The sequence below is a fragment of the Carassius carassius genome, chromosome 33, assembly GCF_963082965.1.
Source record: "Carassius carassius chromosome 33, fCarCar2.1, whole genome shotgun sequence".
NCBI classification, from domain to species: domain Eukaryota; kingdom Metazoa; phylum Chordata; class Actinopteri; order Cypriniformes; family Cyprinidae; genus Carassius; species Carassius carassius.
The window spans coordinates 16,897,030-16,915,570 of record NC_081787.1 but is presented as its reverse complement, the minus strand read 5'-3'; the positions used below and the strand labels follow the sequence as shown (position 1 = coordinate 16,915,570).

The 18,541-nt window shown below is 38.1% G+C and overlaps 2 protein-coding genes and 1 long non-coding RNA gene across 5 annotated transcripts in view; 2 read left to right on the top strand and 1 right to left on the bottom strand.

The window, feature by feature from the left end:
- Positions 1-14,961, top strand: part of LOC132113859 (serine/threonine-protein phosphatase 2A 55 kDa regulatory subunit B beta isoform-like) — a 55,028-nt gene extending 40,067 nt beyond the window's left edge. For 2 of the 3 annotated variants that reach the window (XM_059521888.1, XM_059521889.1), the window contains exons 2-9: positions 5,561-5,658; positions 7,468-7,633; positions 8,152-8,264; positions 11,060-11,237; positions 11,416-11,580; positions 13,406-13,575; positions 13,909-14,000; positions 14,149-14,961. In XM_059521888.1, the coding sequence (XP_059377871.1) occupies positions 5,561-5,658; positions 7,468-7,633; positions 8,152-8,264; positions 11,060-11,237; positions 11,416-11,580; positions 13,406-13,575; positions 13,909-14,000; positions 14,149-14,428 (1,262 nt within the window). In that variant the 3' untranslated portion in view covers positions 14,429-14,961. Of the gene's footprint in view, positions 1-3,952; positions 4,092-5,560; positions 5,659-7,467; positions 7,634-8,151; positions 8,265-11,059; positions 11,238-11,415; positions 11,581-13,405; positions 13,576-13,908; positions 14,001-14,148 lie in introns of those variants that run through there. The other variant, XM_059521890.1, reaches the window with a different exon arrangement.
- Positions 14,356-15,499, bottom strand: LOC132113861 (uncharacterized). The gene is made up of 2 exons (XR_009425221.1): positions 15,370-15,499; positions 14,356-14,454 (listed from the first exon to the last, which is right to left on the bottom strand). It is a non-coding gene; the product is annotated as an uncharacterized LOC132113861 (long non-coding RNA).
- Positions 15,500-16,376: 877 nt separating this feature from the next.
- LOC132113860 (G-protein coupled receptor 151-like) lies at positions 16,377-18,337 on the top strand. The gene has a single exon (XM_059521891.1). It carries the CDS (start codon positions 16,708-16,710, stop codon positions 17,989-17,991), a length of 1,284 nt encoding a protein of 427 aa, XP_059377874.1. The 5' UTR covers positions 16,377-16,707; the 3' UTR covers positions 17,992-18,337.
- Positions 18,338-18,541: the final 204 nt, after the last annotated feature.

Sequence of the window (18,541 nt, the reverse complement as noted above, 5' to 3'; positions counted from 1 at the left end):
GCTTTTGAATAGCAGTTAAATCTACAGCCAAACAAGGCAGCAATACATAGAGAGTCTTTTATGCTCACCAAAGTTGATTTATTTGATCAAAAATACAGTCAAAATAATAATAATATTGTGAAATATAATAACAATTTAAAGGAATTATATATATATATATAATTCCTTTATTATTGTCAATATATTATTATTTGTTCTTCTTAATACTTAATACTAAAAAGTTAAATTCAGGTTTTTAAACATTCTAAAAAATGTAACACAATTTTTTTAGAATGTTTAAAAACCTGAATTTAAGTTTTTATCAATTTAATGAAACCTTGCTGAATAAAAGTATTAAAGGATTAGTTCACCCAAAAATGAAAATTAGATTGTGTTTTACTCATCCTCGAAGCATCCGGTGTATATGACTTTCAGATGAATCCAGTCAGTGTTATATTAAAAGCGCGGTGGCGATGAATAAAGACTTGACAGATAACAGAAGTGAGAAAAAAAGTGTTTATCACGTTTGAAATATGGATCTTTTTCTTACAAGTCACTACAGGAGACCTGGTGTAACCTGTTTTTTGGCATAAATGTGGAGAATTAAGAGATGTGGTGGATGTTTTTCAGTAAATATTAACATAAATTTGGGTCTGTTTCTCACTAAAGTCTATTGTATGCATGTGTGTAATACTTTTATGGTGGTTTTGGAGTCTTATGTCACACGTCCCCGTTCGCTTTCATTTTATAGAAAAGAGCAACATGATCATCTTATACAAAGAAAGTCATGTGGGTGATTAAATGAAGACAATTTTCATTCTTTAGTAAACTAACCCTTTAATCTGTCCCAAACAACGTTGTTGCACACTGTTTGCTTACCAAACCAATCTAGCATTCTGAATAGATATTAAACATATCTGAGAACAGATACATTAAGGAAATCCTCTTTTACTGGTTGATCCTTTGAGGTGCTGCACTCAGCAAAAGGGCTCTAATCTCACAGACATGTAACTACATTACAACACAGTGCTCTATCTGGTCCTGTGATGACTGCATATACCATACAGACATGCTTCCATACAGGATTTACACACAATCGTTTCATTTTGGCTTTAAACCAAGCACTGATTTTGTGTTTTGGAAATGATTGGATGTTCTTTAGCCCGGGACTGGCTCAGCAGATTTTGACTGACCTACTTTTCCACGACCCAGTCTCTCTCTTATGTTTCAGACAGCTGTGCTCTTGACTGTTTGTGAGGGCTGAGGGATAAAGCTAGACTTCAAGACAGATTCCACTTGTTTTTCCTCCCAATCTTTGTTGACCTGCTGTCCCCTTTTACTGCATAGTGGCATTTATCATCTTGATATGGTGCATCATCTTTATCTCATTCTCATTTAATCTTTGTGAAGGCAAAGGAAATCAATGTGTAAATCAATATAAGCTAAGTGTGACTATTAGACTTTGTTCTAGCGATGTTGTTAGTATGCTCTGAACAGTAGGATATTACACACCGACTGTGTTCAGAATGGAATACTAGCACACTGCTCCCTCCATACTGTGGAGAGTATACTGCATACAGCTTACCTTCTGTTGAAAATAGCATGTGAAACAGAATGTATTATATAATACTAAACATCCTACATTGTAAAAAAAAAAAAAGATTTCTTTGGATGTTTACAATATTTCACATTTAATTACATTCTTTTTTGTTACGTTTGTGAAATTTAGCAATTTTTGATATTAATTTAATGAAATAAGTGAAATAAAAAAAGAGAAAATATCCATACTGTGCACATTATACATTATGCTGAAATGGTATGGGTAGTATGCTAATATAACATTTTGAACATTATATTTGTGCTATTTCCCATGATGCCTTTGTCATGGGGAAGCCATGGTCATACATGCTCAAGAGCTGCCGGGACTGCTGGGATTAGACAGGTTGGCACGGTAACCCACTTTATGTTGTGTGAGTAATGAGAGCGGCTGCAAATTACAGCATGAGAGAGATCGGTTCTTTCCCAGAAGCACTCTGGGTATATGAGACCCTGACCTTTGAACCTGCTGTTGCAGACATGGGCAACCGCAGGATTTATTGACTGCACTCTGTAATGTATTGCCCACTTTATTTTTCATAGGCGGCTAAGCATAAAGACATTCAAAATAGATGACTAGAACCTGTAGGACACTAGACCTGAATTCAGATTTCCTCTAAATCTCACAAAACAAACAATTTTCCATGCTTCAATCCAAAAGAAAGAAATAAGAAATTAAATTTTGTTTAAAAAAATTAAGGCTGCTTTTTTTCTTTTACTTTTTAAAATTATTTTCCTTATGAATACATCCAGACTTTTTTGGAGTTGATTCCTATTAGATTTTAAGGTGGGAAAAAATATTTAAATTAATAAATGTTATTAACATGAATGAATTTGATTTAAATTAAATTAACAATTTTAATATGAATAAGCATAAAATAAAGGCTATAAAACTATTATTGGCTTCACAGGCATGAGAATAGTTATTTACAGCATTCTTATGGTATTGAGAATTTGTCATGAAAATAATGTTGCAGTGCAAAAAAAATCTACTGTACATACTTAAAATAAGCATCTTCTTTTTACTGAGTTAAATGTGATGTGAACATATTTTTGTGAGGTTCACCCACACCTCTACTGTTCTTCTGAGTCGCTAAAGTAAGTTAAATAGGGACATCAAATTGTGAAATACCCTTTTCCTGGATTTGTCCTTGTCAAGCAGTACCACACAAGGAAATGCTGGACTACAGGGCCTTGAAATAGCTTTTATGAAATCACTCTCTCTTTCTGAGTCAACAGACCCTTATAGAACACTCTCTACTCTCGCTCTATGTTTTCTTCCTCTATTTCCATTTTCTTCTCTGCTGTCCCATTTATCCTTAAAGTGTAAGCTGAGGAATAACATGTCTGTAATTGAACAAACTCATTAAAACATTGTCATCGGTTTTCTCTGTCTCAGACTGCAGTGTGCTAATGTGTTTATAATGAGAGAAAGGCCTGCGTTATTGTCAAACAGAGGTTGTACAGTCAGGAGCACCTTAAAGATTGATGAAAAGGTTGCTGCTTCTGTATCAACTCATTATGTGACATCCAACTCTTTCCAGGAAGCTTTGCTGACAATTTTTAAAAGCCGCTCACTGTAGAAAAACAAAGAACAGAAGATGATTAGAAAATGAATAAAATGAGCTGTGTGGTCATAACTGTCATGTCTTTATTCTCTAACTCACCCTCCCTCAAGAAGCAGGGGTTTAATAGTCTTGTTCTGTGCACACAAAGATAAGAAATACAGCATCCAGATCAATGAGTGAATATCTGCTTTATTTTGGCAAGGAAGTGACAGATCTTTATGCCGATTGCTGGACAATGCAGTAATCATTTAGTAACATGCCTGTAAAATAACCCTATAATACATATATTTCAAAAAATTTTATTTAATTAAAAAAATACACAAAATTGAGCATTATAGATATTACATTAATGTCTAAAAATTACACTAAAATTACATTGACTCTCATAGTATGGGAAAACAACAGGCACTCGAATGCACAGCAGGAAAGAGTGTGCCGTTGTGAACAAATCATACTGTTCCTCAGCTATTTGTGACCACATTTCAGAACTGTGTATTTCAGCATTCAGCAGCCATGTTCAAAAATAGACTACATTTTCTGTTTCTCCCCCACTGTGCTATTGACCGGCATCTTACGCTGTAAACCACGCATTCAGGCTGTTTAACATACGCAGCAAAGTCTTTCAGTCAAACGCAGCACTAGAGTAATGGAAGGGATCTCCATGGCAACCACTTCCTCCCGTTTTCAATTCAGCAAGCAATAAATCCATTGAGGGTGTGTGGTTTCTTAAAAAAAATTGAAGCACGCTTTCCTACTTGTTACATCTCATTCCCTTCGTCTTTCATAAGCGGATTCCAATAGACACAACATCTATGAAAGCAAGTCTGTAGATTTCTACTGTAGGCAGAACAATTCAGAATAATCAAGCAATGTGATCTGCTGTTTTGAGATCATCAACCTTTAAACAAATGCATCTTTTTGAAGAAGATAAAAGAAGATTTCTTAAAGGTAGGAATCCCTCCTACAGATGTAAATAGCCTAGAATCTATAGAGTTTCAGAAACATTTGGTTGAAGCATTTGTGGCTTTTTGATCACTATTGCTCATTTTTCTATTGTATGCCTGGAAAGGATGAAAGACTGTTTTTGATAGAAGAATTTGCTTCTCTTTCTGTGCGTAGCAGCATTATAATCAATCTTTCTGGACTGATTTATTAGATGTCTCGAGCTAATCCTGTCGTATGTAAATTGTGTGGCAGTTTCTGTCCTTGGCGGCAAATCCCGTGGATTTAGTGTTGAACGTGAAGGATGTTGTGTATTTCTGTGTCAGATGATAATGAATGGAAGGAAAATCATAGTCGGAGGAGGGGCGGAGAATTCTGAGCTGTCCATGCTACGGGAATGGCAGCTCTTGCTTTCTTTATCTGTTTAAGTGCACTGAATGTTTTTTCAGCCTTCTGGTTTCATCCAGGGATCCCATAAAATGATTTTGAGGGATTATCTTATGTATTTGTATGCACAAAAACGTTAATACTTTCCCTAAGTCTCTTTTAACCTATTTTCTAACAAATGTGGGGCACTAGAACACCTTTCTTCCGATCGGTATTGACAGCTATGAGAGCAGAAAAGCATGCGCATGCATTTAACATATGCAGATGGAGGACTAATTGCTGTTTTCCTGCAAATGGCATGTTGTTTGACAAACAAATGCATTTCTGGAAGCTTTTAATTCTGCTGTGATTAATAGATTAGACAAAGCTTATTATTTATTACGTTCTGGTACTGCAGAACACAATGGCCCTGTTTGAATATTACATATCTTGTTATAAGAATACTGTGGTGCAGACATGAGAATAACTGTCTTATGAGATGTTATAAATTGAAATAGTTCACTGAAAAGGCAGTTAAGGCATTTTTATTTGTAAGGTCTGATGTCAATAGTGCCAAACATTGTCCTTCATTTTTAATGTCTTGTAACCAATTGCAACAGACCAAACGTGAACACGTGCATATTATGTGTGTTGTTCTCTGAATGTAGGCACACAGCATGTAATATCCTCCCTTATTATTTCCAGCCACTGGAGTGTGGGTTTAGTTGTATACATAAACATATTTCACAGCTGTCTTTCTTAATTCTAATTGAGCAAGCATTCTGTGGTTAAATATTTTTTATGATGTTAAAATTGTATAATTGACCGAATTCCTGCCTTCATCTTTCCTATTACTCAACAGTCTGTTTTTTATTATGTAATAAAATTATTTACAATATGTCAAATCAATATTTCATGTCCATTTTTTGTTTAGTAAGTAGCTGTGTAATAAGTGGCATAATGTAAAGTAAGCCGGTCATTAACCTCCAAATAAACCTCTTCAGAGAGATACAAGATCGATAATGACCAGCTGGCCGTACATTATCTTCTACACTTAAAAAGAGTGTTAAGTCTTATATACATAAAGGCTTTCTTGTGTTCTGTTGCAGCTGACATCATCTCTACTGTGGAGTTCAACTCTACTGGAGAGCTCTTGGCCACGGGAGACAAGGGTGGAAGAGTTGTGGTTTTCCAAAGGGAGCAAGAGGTAATATATGAAAAAAAAATTAATCTGTCATATGACTTCATTCCTGTAAACAAGAGCGCCATACAGCACGATTGCAGGCTTTTTACTGTGTGAGCAGAAACCACAGAGCCACACCCTGTAACACAACTTCCTGTGGCCTCAATAGACACACAATGGTAACACAGGTGGGGTCTCTATAATCCTCAGGTGCATATTCTCAGACATGAAGCTTTTTTTTTTTCATGTGTTTGTTCGTTAAACTGTGAACAGCGAGCACAGAAGAGAAGCTAGCTACACTACAAGCTAGTAACAATACTGAACTACACTGAAGCAACTTAAAGGCATAGTTCAACTAAAATAAACAATTATGTCATCATTTACTAACCCTCATGTCACTCCAAACCGGTATGACTCTCTTTCTTCTGTGGAACATAAAAAAGTAGATTTTGAAATTAGTATGGTTAATGATGTAGCCATTTGTATCAAATTTAGAGCGTAATGCCAGTGACAGATGATCAGAAAGTGTCCTGTACCAAAGACTGTAGAATACCCAAGACATGTCACTCATATAGGTTTGAATGGGAAAAACACAATGCTCAATATAGGCCGCTCAATTGCAGGAATCCCCACCTTCTGAATGAAAGAGCCAATCAGCTAATCGGTAAAGTCAGTCTGTCACTGCAGCTGCCGTTAGAAGTCCCGGTTGCTATAGAAACAGTCAGCGCTCTGAGACATGCTCTTACGACTGCACACGTGCACTGATTGATCTAGTCTGAGAAATAACATTTTTATAATGCTGTTTGAGCAAAAGAAACAACATTTATGACACAGTTGTTGTCAGATTTCTTTGGTGATTTCAAATATGAAATTTAATCCTAAACTCAGTGAATAGTTTTGGAGAATTGGGTGTTTCCCCATTTAAAGAGATAGGAGCTGAACTTGAATCCCTGAGAGGCGTTTCAAAGATGGTACTTAGGGTTTCAAATCAGTGAATAGTTTTTTTAAATCTGTTTATTTGCATAAACAGTGCAAAAGGAACCAGATTTACTTAAATAAACTGGACTTTCCAGCATACTATATATGAGAGAGAGAGCCATTTAGTAAAGCTTTGTGAGCAATACAATGCATTGGTGTTGGTCACGCTACACTGCTACTCGTAATTGGAATTGTAACTGTCACTACTGAACTACTGTAACATTACACATTTGAGGTAGTTACATCACTAATGCATGATTTTTCTGTTCAGTTCAGTTTATTCTTCCTCTAAAATAGATGCTATGCTGTCCTCAATAGCTTCTGCACAATATCCTTTACACAACTACTTTATTCACACGGGTAGATTCTTACAGCCCCCTCTAGAGAGGAACTCCTCTGTTTACTTTAATTTACCTTGCATGAGTGGTTTACACAATTATTGATTTTTATGGTTCCCAACGTGAAAACGTCTTTATTTCCTGGCTTCCATTGATTGTGAATGCATTAATGTAATAGTCCAACTGTGACCAGGAAACCTGCAATTAGCTGTTAACAGAATCAGCAGCACATTATGGGATATTCACAGGCAGAAAACTCTGCCGATTTGCACTGATCTCAGTGCTCATTATTTACAAGGTCTACACATTCTCTATCCCTTGCGTGTTCATTTATTATATATTTTTGACTAATTTGATTATGCATTCCATTGCCAATAAGAATGTAGCTATTTTGCCACAGATTTCCCCCCACATTTAGTAGCTATATTCAAGCATAACACAACATATGCTAGTAATGAGCTACACAGGTCTTTTCAACATAGCTTAGATGGTGACATTTCTCTCCTTTCTCCCACAGAGCAAAAACCAGCCTCACAGACGTGGGGAGTATAATGTTTACAGCACGTTTCAGAGTCACGAGCCGGAGTTTGACTACCTGAAGAGTTTAGAGATTGAGGAGAAGATCAATAAGATACGCTGGCTGCCTCAGCAGAATGCTGCCTACTTCCTACTCTCCACCAATGGTGAGTCCACGATTGAGATCTCAATGCAGTTGCAGGGAAAGTTCACCCAAAAATGAACATTCGGTCATCATTTACTCATCTTCACATTACTTCAAATGTGTACGATTGACTTTCTTCTGTGGAACACAAAAGAAGATATTTGGAAAGTCAGTGAGATCCAAGCAAAATCTGATTTTACTAACAAATGCATTAGACCACAAACTAAGATCTCAGTCTTAATGTGAGCTATTATTTATTTGTGATAGCTGCTGTCATTTTAACAAAAGATTGTTGGAACAGTCAAGTCTTCCAATGACATCATACATCTCCCCACCTTCAGATGGTATGGCTACGGTTTACATTCTCTGTTGGTGCTGGATCTTTTCCAGCCGTGTGCCAGATTGTGTCCCACAGACTGCAAAATTTCCCACTGCCCACCTTCTTATTTTCTTCTTTCTCTCAATTTCTCTTTTTATCATCCTTTGCTTCCTTCCAAATGCTATATTAAAGCTGCACTGTGTGTAATGGTTTATTTCCAGATAAAACTGTGAAACTGTGGAAGATCAGTGAGAGGGATAAGAGACCAGAGGGATATAACCTGAAGGATGAAGATGGAAGAATCAGAGACCCGACCACCATCACCGCGTTACGGGTAAGCATGCTTGTCTTATCACCACCTACAAACACACAATAAAGACAAGCAAAATATGCATACTCAGTATTTAGTATACCTGTTCACTAGATATGTCAGAATATCTACGAATGATTCTGACAATGAACAAAGAAAATAAAGAAATTATATTTTGCATAAAGAGCATTAATCTAAGGGCATTAATAACATTTGCTTTGTGACATTATTTTCATGACAATAAATTCTCATTATCATTAAATTCTCATTTGGGTAGTATAATTTTTTTTTATTTAAATCAGCATAAATGAAACTATGTACAATAAATACTACAATGATTTATAAATATGTTACCATTTAATTTATTTTGCACTACAATAATAATGATTTCAGTAATGAGAAAAAGAAATGAAAAATGTGAATGTCCTTAATTGTCATAATACAAGAAATATGAGTAGTCTTTAAAACACCCTTCATTTTCTTTAAGCATAATCTAATTTCTTATTGATTTCTTTGATTTTAGAATTTAACATGACAGACATCTTCCAAGGTTTTGTGAGATTCACTCCTGCTACCCATGTCTAAGTTTCTAGTTGTTAAGCTGACAGTGAAAGTTGTACAGTTACACTTCATCCTACACTGAAGTACATTTATTTCAATCTCGTAAATGGCTTGCTGCTGTTTGCTCACATTCTCACAAGAAAATCTCATTCTCTGTGTTCAGCATCAATGCTGACAAATGATGAGCTGTCAGCGACCAAAAGGCATTCATTCATAATCAAACAGCAAGGACAAAGACAGACGATAATGTGCAGTGAAGGGGCTCACTCGTTCTCCACTCATCCCTCCAAATTGAATAGAGATACAAAGAGGGCGCGACTCCTAGTACCCATTAATGTTTGGTGTGGTGTCTGTTTTCTGCTCCACGGCCTAATGGATTAAAGCACTCCACTCATCTACCATTGTCTGTCCGGGCAGAAGATTAGCCTGACACCGCACTGATGGCACGGAGCGGGCGGCAATCCCATTTGGACCGTGAAATGTATGTGCGGTGGAGATGTGGAGACGGGTTTATCATTGAGCTCCGGTAGTGAGGGAGGAGGGGAGGGAATGAGACACATGTCATGTATTCTGGCAGCCTCTAGTGCCTGCGCTGTGATCTTTCTCAGTATGCGATTTTACCTCTAAGGTTTGCATTGGTCTAGTTTCTGCAGTGCATGAGCTGACATGTTACAATATGTGACTGCCATGCCATTTAAAGCCAGTTGATACCTGACCTTTTATAACAATACAGAACATCAGAATGGATTCATGTGATATTTGACCTGCTAATGCTGTCTGTGCCATAAAAACTGAAAGCAAGGTGTTGGCCAATCCCCCATCCCCCTGCCTGTCTCAGTGGAAGACAATAAATGTGTTTTCTTATCTATTTCATGGTCTTTTGCTCTCTCCTTTGCTCCTGTGTGATCTGTTTGCTCTTTGAACTAATGTGGGACTGCTGAGCTTGGCACAGGAGGTTATTTTCCCTCAAGAGAAATTAGAAACAGAGGGACTTCCCTAGACTCCACAGTTATTTTAAATGCAAATTAAAAAAAGACTTAATAAATAAACTGAATAAACTCTTTAAAAAAGGTTATTTTATTGGCATTGATGGTTCCACAAAGAACCTTTTGACTTTCCAATGCATAATAGATTCTTTATAGTGGAAAAAGGTTATTTATATTATTAAAATGTTCTTCACAAATTTTTTTGAGAATTATTCCCTGGAAGGTCCTTATGGAACCCCAAAATTGTTCTTCTATGGAATCACAGTGAAAACTCCCTTTTGGAACCTTTATTTTTAAGAGTGAATCAGAAAAAAGTTTCCAACTTATTAATTTAAAATAACTGACAGTTAATGCTGTTTTAAAGCAATGGCTTTCAACTAGGGGGCTAGGGCCCACTATGGGCCCTCAGCAAACTTCAAGGGGTGACACAGTATGGCATAAAATTATTAAAATTTTTATGATTAAGATAATTAATATTATGATATTAGAACAATCTTATGCAATTAAATTGCTGAAAATATAATTAAATAAATAAACAAATAACCAAGACAAGAATTGATTAATATTTATTTTTACACTAAATAACTTTTGAAATACATGCAGTTCTTGAAATTTTTGGATTCACAAATGAATAGTGTTCTGCTCATAGCTTTACTTGCTATGTCCCTCATCTTTCAAAGCGTTGATAAAAACTTGCCAAATCCATTGATTAGTTCTTCCTTAAATACATATATTGTACCGTTATGAAAATATCAGATGCTTATGAAAGCATCAGATGGTCAGTCAATAAACTGTGGGTGGTCCATGGGTGTGCCATCTTATGCTGAGACTAATAAAAGGATGGCATATAAACCTGTCAGCATGATCAACAAACAGCACATGAAATGCTAATGTGTGCATTTGAGCATGCACACCTAAACCAAAACAACCTGATATACATATTCCTGTCTAAAAGCTCACTGCATTCATCCTGGATTCATTTTAGGTCTACATCTTAATGCAGCTGAAAAATTACAGTAGTGGTTTAAAAGCCTAAAGGTTGATTTTAGCTAATTTAAGCAAAACTCTCACTGTTCTGACCTGCTGCTTAATTCTGCGTTCTATAAATAGAGTTTTGGTTTATTATGCATGTCCCAGTTCTTGCTGATGAATTACAAAGAGGGTCCCTAGTGGTGATATGACCAACAATCTTTGGATAAAGGATGACTGTGTTGTGGCTGTTGTAATTGTTACAGCAGATTCTGACCTTTTTATCTGTCCTGCTTCACTCAGGTGCCAGTACTCCGGCCCATGGACCTCATGGTTGAGGCCACTCCTCGGAGAGTGTTTTCCAATGCGCACACATACCACATCAACTCCATCTCTGTCAACAGCGACTATGAAACCTTTATGTCCACCGATGACTTGAGGATCAACCTCTGGAACCTGGAGATCACAAACAGAAGTTTCAGTATCCTTTCATGTCATTAAATTTGACAAATCCTGTTTTTGTTAAAGAAAGGTTACCCTCAGTACTGAGCCCAGCACAATTGTAAATTACTTAGTTGTAAATCTAAATGGGTTTTGCCCATTATTTGTGCTACTACTAAACCTACAAGTTGATGAGTTTTCCTTAGCTTCTTTTTCAGACATTGTAGACATTAAGCCAGTGAACATGGAGGAGCTGACGGAGGTGATAACGGCAGCAGAGTTTCACCCTCACCAGTGCAACACCTTCGTCTACAGTAGCAGTAAGGGCTCCATACGGCTGTGTGACATGAGGGCATCAGCGCTTTGTGACAACCACTCAAAATGTAAGTCAGTGCAACCCTAGAACAAAAAAAAAATCCATTCTTGTCTCTATGTCATACACTATCGTTCAAAAGTTAGGGGTCATATTTATAAAAGAATCATAAAACAGTATCTCCTCCAAAATATTGAACAGCAATGTGTTTTCTTGAACACCAGATCAGCATATTAGAAAGAAAAGCGAAGCAAAGACTGATTGCTTAGAAAAGTAATAGCACCGCATTCCTCACCAAACTGTAGGATTTTAGGCATTTTTCATGTCTCTAGCACAAATAGTGTGGGATGAGTTATTATCCATCGACATTCAATACTTAGGATTAAGGGTTTTTAACAAATTTCCAATACGTAACTGTGATGCTCGCTTTAGCAAACACTACTAATAAAGCAAGTCATTAACATATTGTAGACCTTTTTAGTCTAGTTTTACTGCATTATATCTTCCTGTATTGTAACATTACTAATGCAAGGGCCGGTACAGCTCTAGAAGCACTGTTGTCTCAAGAGAGCACAGCCACTACATACGCCATGTCAGGGATTAGCCTCTCTTCCACCTAGGGCGAGGGCGTTGGTGGTGAGGATTATGCTAATTTTTAATATGATTGGAACTGGCTAATTTCATTTGGAGATTGGACACAATGCAGACTGATGAACCTGTACTGGTGGTATACAGTAGCATCCCTTTTGGCTGCACATGGCTGAATTGATAACCACAAATTGACACATTTCCATTTCACAGGCGCTCGGGTCTCCAGTTTAAGGTGGGAAGCTTCCATGTGCATCTGATGATTGGATTAAGTGCTCAAGGGCAGATAGCTGTGCCTCTGGTTTTCACACCGCTGAAAGAATTTGGTCATATTCCTTAGTTTTATCAAAGTGCTCAATGGTCCATGTGTTCACATCCTTTTGAATAGACATAGTGCTGCTGAATTTTAAAGGGCCAGATTTGCTGGAGGGGGTGACAACAGTAAGGGCTTCGGTTTTAGCCGCCTTGGTTTGTATCTCCTGCACCAGTCTGAGCTAAATTATACACACATCTGTCAATTTTTTCCTTGGTACATGATCTCACAGCAGGCGGATGTACCAGTCTGCCTCGGGAAAGACTTCCTCAATGTCTTCTCTATAGCATAGTGTGTGCATGTGTGTTGCTTCTTCTATCCAAACTAATAAATCTTCCAGGCATCCCAGAGAATATTCTTGAAAATCAATCTGCGGAGTCAGACGGGGGAGGCTAACCAAGCCCCGCAGGGCTCCAAGCAGCAGTAGAGGCTGGGCGGAGGGCCGTAGCCCCTCACATCATTCCCCAGAGGACTCATTAACCCCCTTTGAATGACACCCAGCAAGACTGCAGGTGGACAGGCTCATAATGTGACATGGCACGCTCCATGGCAAACACCTGCAGTCCACCAGTGCCCAAATATCCCTGCAAGCATTGATCTGTTTCCTTCCCCTCTGCCTGTGTTTTTTCATCTGCTGTGTAGATGCCTGCTCAGACACATCACAGTATAGTCAACAAAACTGAGTCAACAAAACAGCGAGGGGATAATCGATAGTAGATCATAAAGATATGTTTCTCTGCTCTGACAGGTGTATTATTTCTCTGATGAGCCAAGCAGATTATGACATATTGGGAAGCAAACAGTGAAAGTGATTCAGAAAAATGTCTTTAGAAAGTTGCTTGTTTATAAAGCCAACATGAAATGGAACTCATGATCCATTTTACTTCTGTAATGTGTTGTACTTCTGAGTGAGATGGGATATCAAAGAGGACGGGACATGTTTTATCCTCATTTTAAAGCTTCCATATTTGATTTCTCATTACTTATTTTCTAGTTTTCGAGGAGCCGGAAGACCCAAGCAATCGTTCCTTTTTCTCCGAAATCATCTCCTCCATCTCTGATGCAAAGTTCAGCCACAGTGGGCGGTACCTGATGACACGGGACTACCTGACAGTGAAGGTCTGGGATCTCAACATGGAGAGCAAACCACTGGAAACCTATCAGGTATGACATTGGGAAATTGAATTGCAAACGATCTGAATTTAGCAATGTATTGAAGGTTGATGCCTGATTTTTAAGGGCTCCATTAAATTATATTTGGCTTTTAATCCATGTTTTTTAGCTTCATCTATATGCTGGCGTACTCCTAGACAAAGAAAAACACATACACATTTATACATTTATAATCTTTGTCTTTCAGAAATCAGACCAAAAATATTGCACTACACAAATGTTGCCCAATAAAATGCTCTCCTTAGAGACTCTCCTTAGATTCCTTAGAGACATCAAAACCAGTGTTTACCAAATTAACACTTTTGTCACTGTTTTATCCACCAGGTCCACGATTACCTAAGAAGTAAACTATGCTCGCTGTATGAGAATGATTGCATCTTCGACAAATTTGAATGTGTTTGGAATGGATCAGACAGGTCAGCGTTTTACATATCTGCATTAAATATTTCTTTTTTAATAAACATACTGTTCAAATTGTGAATGATAAATCAATGCACAAATTCAAAAGCAAAATAATGATCTAATAATAAATATTGCTGATGTTTCACTTTGTTCTATTTCCAGTGTGATTATGACTGGTTCTTACAACAACTTCTTCCGAATGTTCGACCGTAATACAAAGCGTGACGTGACTCTGGAGGCATCCCGGGAGAACAGCAAGCCTCGGGCGATCCTGAAACCACGCAAGGTGTGTGTGGGCGGAAAGCGTCGCAAAGATGAAATCAGTGTGGACAGTCTGGACTTTAGCAAGAAAATTCTCCACACTGCCTGGCATCCTTATGAGAACATCATCGCTGTGGCAGCCACCAATAACCTTTACATATTCCAGGATAAGGTCAACTAGCACAACTCTACCACCTCCCCACGTACCTGAAGAGAGAGAGAAAGAAGAACAAAATGCTGCAGCTTAGCAGAATATTGCAAAGTGTATTTTGTGATGAGAAACTGAAAGTTACCCTTGATGTAAGGAGAAGTATGGACAGATATTGCTGGCCATGTGCAAGGATGCTCCCAGACTTTTGAAAACAAGAAGCATCCTGCCTTGCACAATCATACTTCCTATATTAAGTACCTGCATTTCCTCTTCCGTAAACTTGTATATTTATCATATTTATTCCTTTCTCGGCTAGAAGGAAATGCCTGACTCTTTAAATCTGGACAAATGTGCATTTTCATTACAAAGATATGAAGAATCTTTAATAAGGGCGTAACGAACAGTGAAAAAAACAGGCTTTTTGCTCACATCTCGGCATCAGAAACAAAGGGGTGCCTTTACAAAAAAAAAAAAAAAAAATATTAGGCCGTCTGTGGAGTCCCTTGCAACCTGATTATTTCTCTTGAAAGGTGCTCTGAAGTAAAAGTCAATCCCATCGGTCATGTTTTACCATTTCATTTTGTCCTCTTATTTTGATGTAACCATTAATAAGCTGTGGTGCCTTCTTTTTGAATGTGGGTACTCGAGTGGCAGGCAGGGTTGGAAGGTGGTGGGGATTTCGGAAGGGTGGTATTTTGGTTGTGAAGTGTGAATGTTTTTACAAGAAATGTGAAAAATAGCTTTGTATAAGAAGGGAAAAGAATTGTCGCAACATGGTTTTTCAGTTCGCAGAATTGAAGTACTTGAATTTCTCATTATAGTCTCCACTTTATCTCAGTATGCTCATATAATTTTACAGTAAACCCGTTTGTCTTTTATTCTATTCGTCAGTGCTGAGGCTGGGTGAAAAGTATTATTGCATGCAACATGTCATCTATAATGAGCCAATGAAGAAAATATCTATTCCGTACCATCAAATGAACCTGTAACAATCAGATGTCATCGTTTCCATTGTTTCCTCTGCATTTGTCTGAGACTGATCAAAATGTCATCGTTCAGTTATGTCACTTTGGCCTGAGGATGACACGAACACCGGTATCATGATGTAGCCTATACATGATGTGAAGGTTAAATGATATCAGGGAATTTTATTATGTATATATGAATCAGTAATGTTCTCTTCTGAAGAAGAAAAAACTTCAGTTGTAAACTTCTTAATGAAACAAAGTTTTATAAGCTCAGAATGTATCACATGCAATTATGTGCCATGCAGTCTTTATGCTTAATTGAATTAGTTTAAAATAAAAATTAAAAAAAGGGAAAGGAAAAAGTTGACAAAATTTATCTCTCGCTCTCCTTTTCATTAGGCTTACACGTAAATTATACAATGTCGCCCTCGAGTGATAATTCAAGGGACAGACATGCTGTCTATATTACCTTTTCATACAAATTCAAAGAATTATTAAAATGCTGTAATACACTTCTATGCGGTTAGTCATACCAGTCTCAATATGATTTTAAGATTTTGAGTCAATGACACAAATTCTTGTTTTAAATTATAATAATTCTTCCTAATTAAAATTCCAGTATCACGTTTCTTTTGGATAAAAAGCAGAAAAAATAAGACCACGCTAGTATGAATTAACACAAGAGTAAATTCAATTTAAAATGTAAGTAAAATAACTCAACAAATAGGCTAATAAAATAAACTTAAGTAAAATGAATATATTCATTCGCATACGCTCACAGTGTGACAATATGCCCCATTAATGGGACAAGAATAACAAACCATGCTTTTCCTGGTTGGCAATGTTCAGTAATTTTTGTGCCTTGTTCTTTTATACCTTTTATACCTCACTTTAAATTTAAAACAAATCTACTATGAGAATGACTCAAGTAAAACTATCCCGTTCTTTGGATTTGAATAGGATAAATACTTACATGGCAAACATTATAAAAGGTGTTAATAATACCTTATGAAGTGTTATGAATCCATAATTTCCAGTGACAACAGAAGAAATAAGTTTATTTCCGTTTGCAGCAGTCGGTGCCCTTTACCCGTAATCATTTTAAGTGGCCTCGGGAGGATCGCGACGGGCAAAATTAAACGCTGTCAGGCACCTGTCAATCAAAACGTCCGTTATAAAGTCACTCCGCTTTCGCGCAGTCTAGTCAAAGGCGGGAAGAGAGCACGCGGAATTATCAGTTCACAAACGCGCGGAATTAGATTCAGTTTTGAGGGAGAGAATTTCTTTCTAACTGCACACACTGGCAAATTTATCTCCATTTACCAATCTATTACAGTGGAAATGGATAAATTGCCTGCTATGAACATCAGCGCCGGGAACAGTTCAGTGGCTAGAGGCTCATTCCTAGAGAGAAGTGGATATCAGCACCTGGAGCACGGAGATCTGAGGGTTTTGATTCCAGTGGTGCTGGGAGTCATCTGCGTCCTGGGTTTCACCGGGAATGTAACGGCTATGGGAGTCCTGATCACCAACGCGCGTAAAAGTAAGCTGTCGTTGATCAATGCGCTCATCCTCAACCTCTTGCTAGCTGATGGTCTGGTCCTGGCATTCGCTGTTCCCTTCAAAGCCACTGCTTATTCCCGTGCCAGCTGGACCCTGGGATTGTTTGTCTGTAAGACCTGTGACTGGTTCTTGCACTCTTGTATGGCTGCAAAGAGCTTTACTGTGGCCATAATGGCCAAAGCTTGCTACAGGTACGTCAGTTACCCCACCAAGCAAGTGAGCATCCGTTTGAAGACTATCCTATTGGTCCTGCTCTTTACTTGGCTCTTGGCGTGTGTGGTCCCCATTCCCCAGTGGATTTTCTCCACCCTCCAAAAAGAAGCAAATGGAATGATTTGTGTTCAGACAGTGCCAGTCGATGCCGACGATTTAATGTCCATGTATGTCAAGGCGTACCCTCTTCTGGCCTACTGCACACCTTTGAGTTTCACCCTACTTTATTTCTGGAAGACGTATGGGCGATGCCAGCGCAGGTTCAGCAAGACCAAGAACCTGCGAACGCAGATCCGATCCCGCAAACTTACCCTGATGCTGTTCAGCCTGACGGTGGCCATGGCCACCATGTGGCTCCCACAATGGGTGTCCTGGGTTTGGATGCGGCACGCGCTAGAGACCGATGGTGCCTTCCCTCCGGTCCTCTTCACTCTCTCCGCCCAGCTCCTTATGTTCTCCATCTCTCTAATCAACCCTCTCATCATTCTCGCCCTCTCCGAGGAGTTCAGGGAGGGCTACATTGGCTTGTGGCGAAGACTCACCCTCCGCAAACAACTGCCAAAACAACACAAGCAAGGACCACACACCCCGACTGCCCCAAAGTCACCCACTCCGAGACCTGAAACATCAGCCCACCTCCCTCCACACCAGCCTGGGCGAACAGAGGAGCAAAAGCCTGAGAAGCAACCGGGCCAGAGTGAAGGACAGCAGGAGAGCCCGATTAACAAAGATGGAATAGTACTGCTAGACGTAGAGCAGTTCTGGCAGGAGAGGGAGACTGGCTCCAAGACACACGAAAATGATCCTGTGCCCTGGGAAAATCAGGATCCCAAAGAAGGAAAATTGTAAGAAAGTGAGAATCTCTCTTCTTTTACATTTTTTCACCACGAAAGAACAAAAAAAAAACAACAGATCAGACCTCATCTGAACTCGCCCCCCCTTATTGTGACTAATCATAGATTTTATGTTTGTTTGTGTTTAAGATAAAAAGTGATAAAACTGGCTTGATATAATTTATGAGTATATGGAGATGACTGTATTATTTGTAATGTATCATATATTATGGGTAGCAATATCACTAGTGTGGTGATGTCTTGTGCGCACAGGTCCACCAAGACAATAAAAATGCTGAAAAGCTGTGGATAGATCTCTCCTGCGTAAATCTTACTTTTGCTGATATCTGCAATCTATCTATCAATATATATATATATATATATATATATATATATATATATATATATATATATATATATATATATATATATATATATATAACCTACGGAGAAGTTGTGTTTTCTGTGGTCTGCTTTGAGCTGTTCTACACTTAATTCACACACCTGCTAAATGTAAAATCCAGTCACAGAAGTAAAAAAAAAAATGGTTGCTTTTATTCAACATC

What these genes read in the sequence shown, in the direction of transcription:
- LOC132113860 (XM_059521891.1), top strand. Translation starts at nt 16,708, where the DNA reads ATGGATAAATTGCCTGCTATGAACATCAGCGCCGGGAACAGTTCAGTG.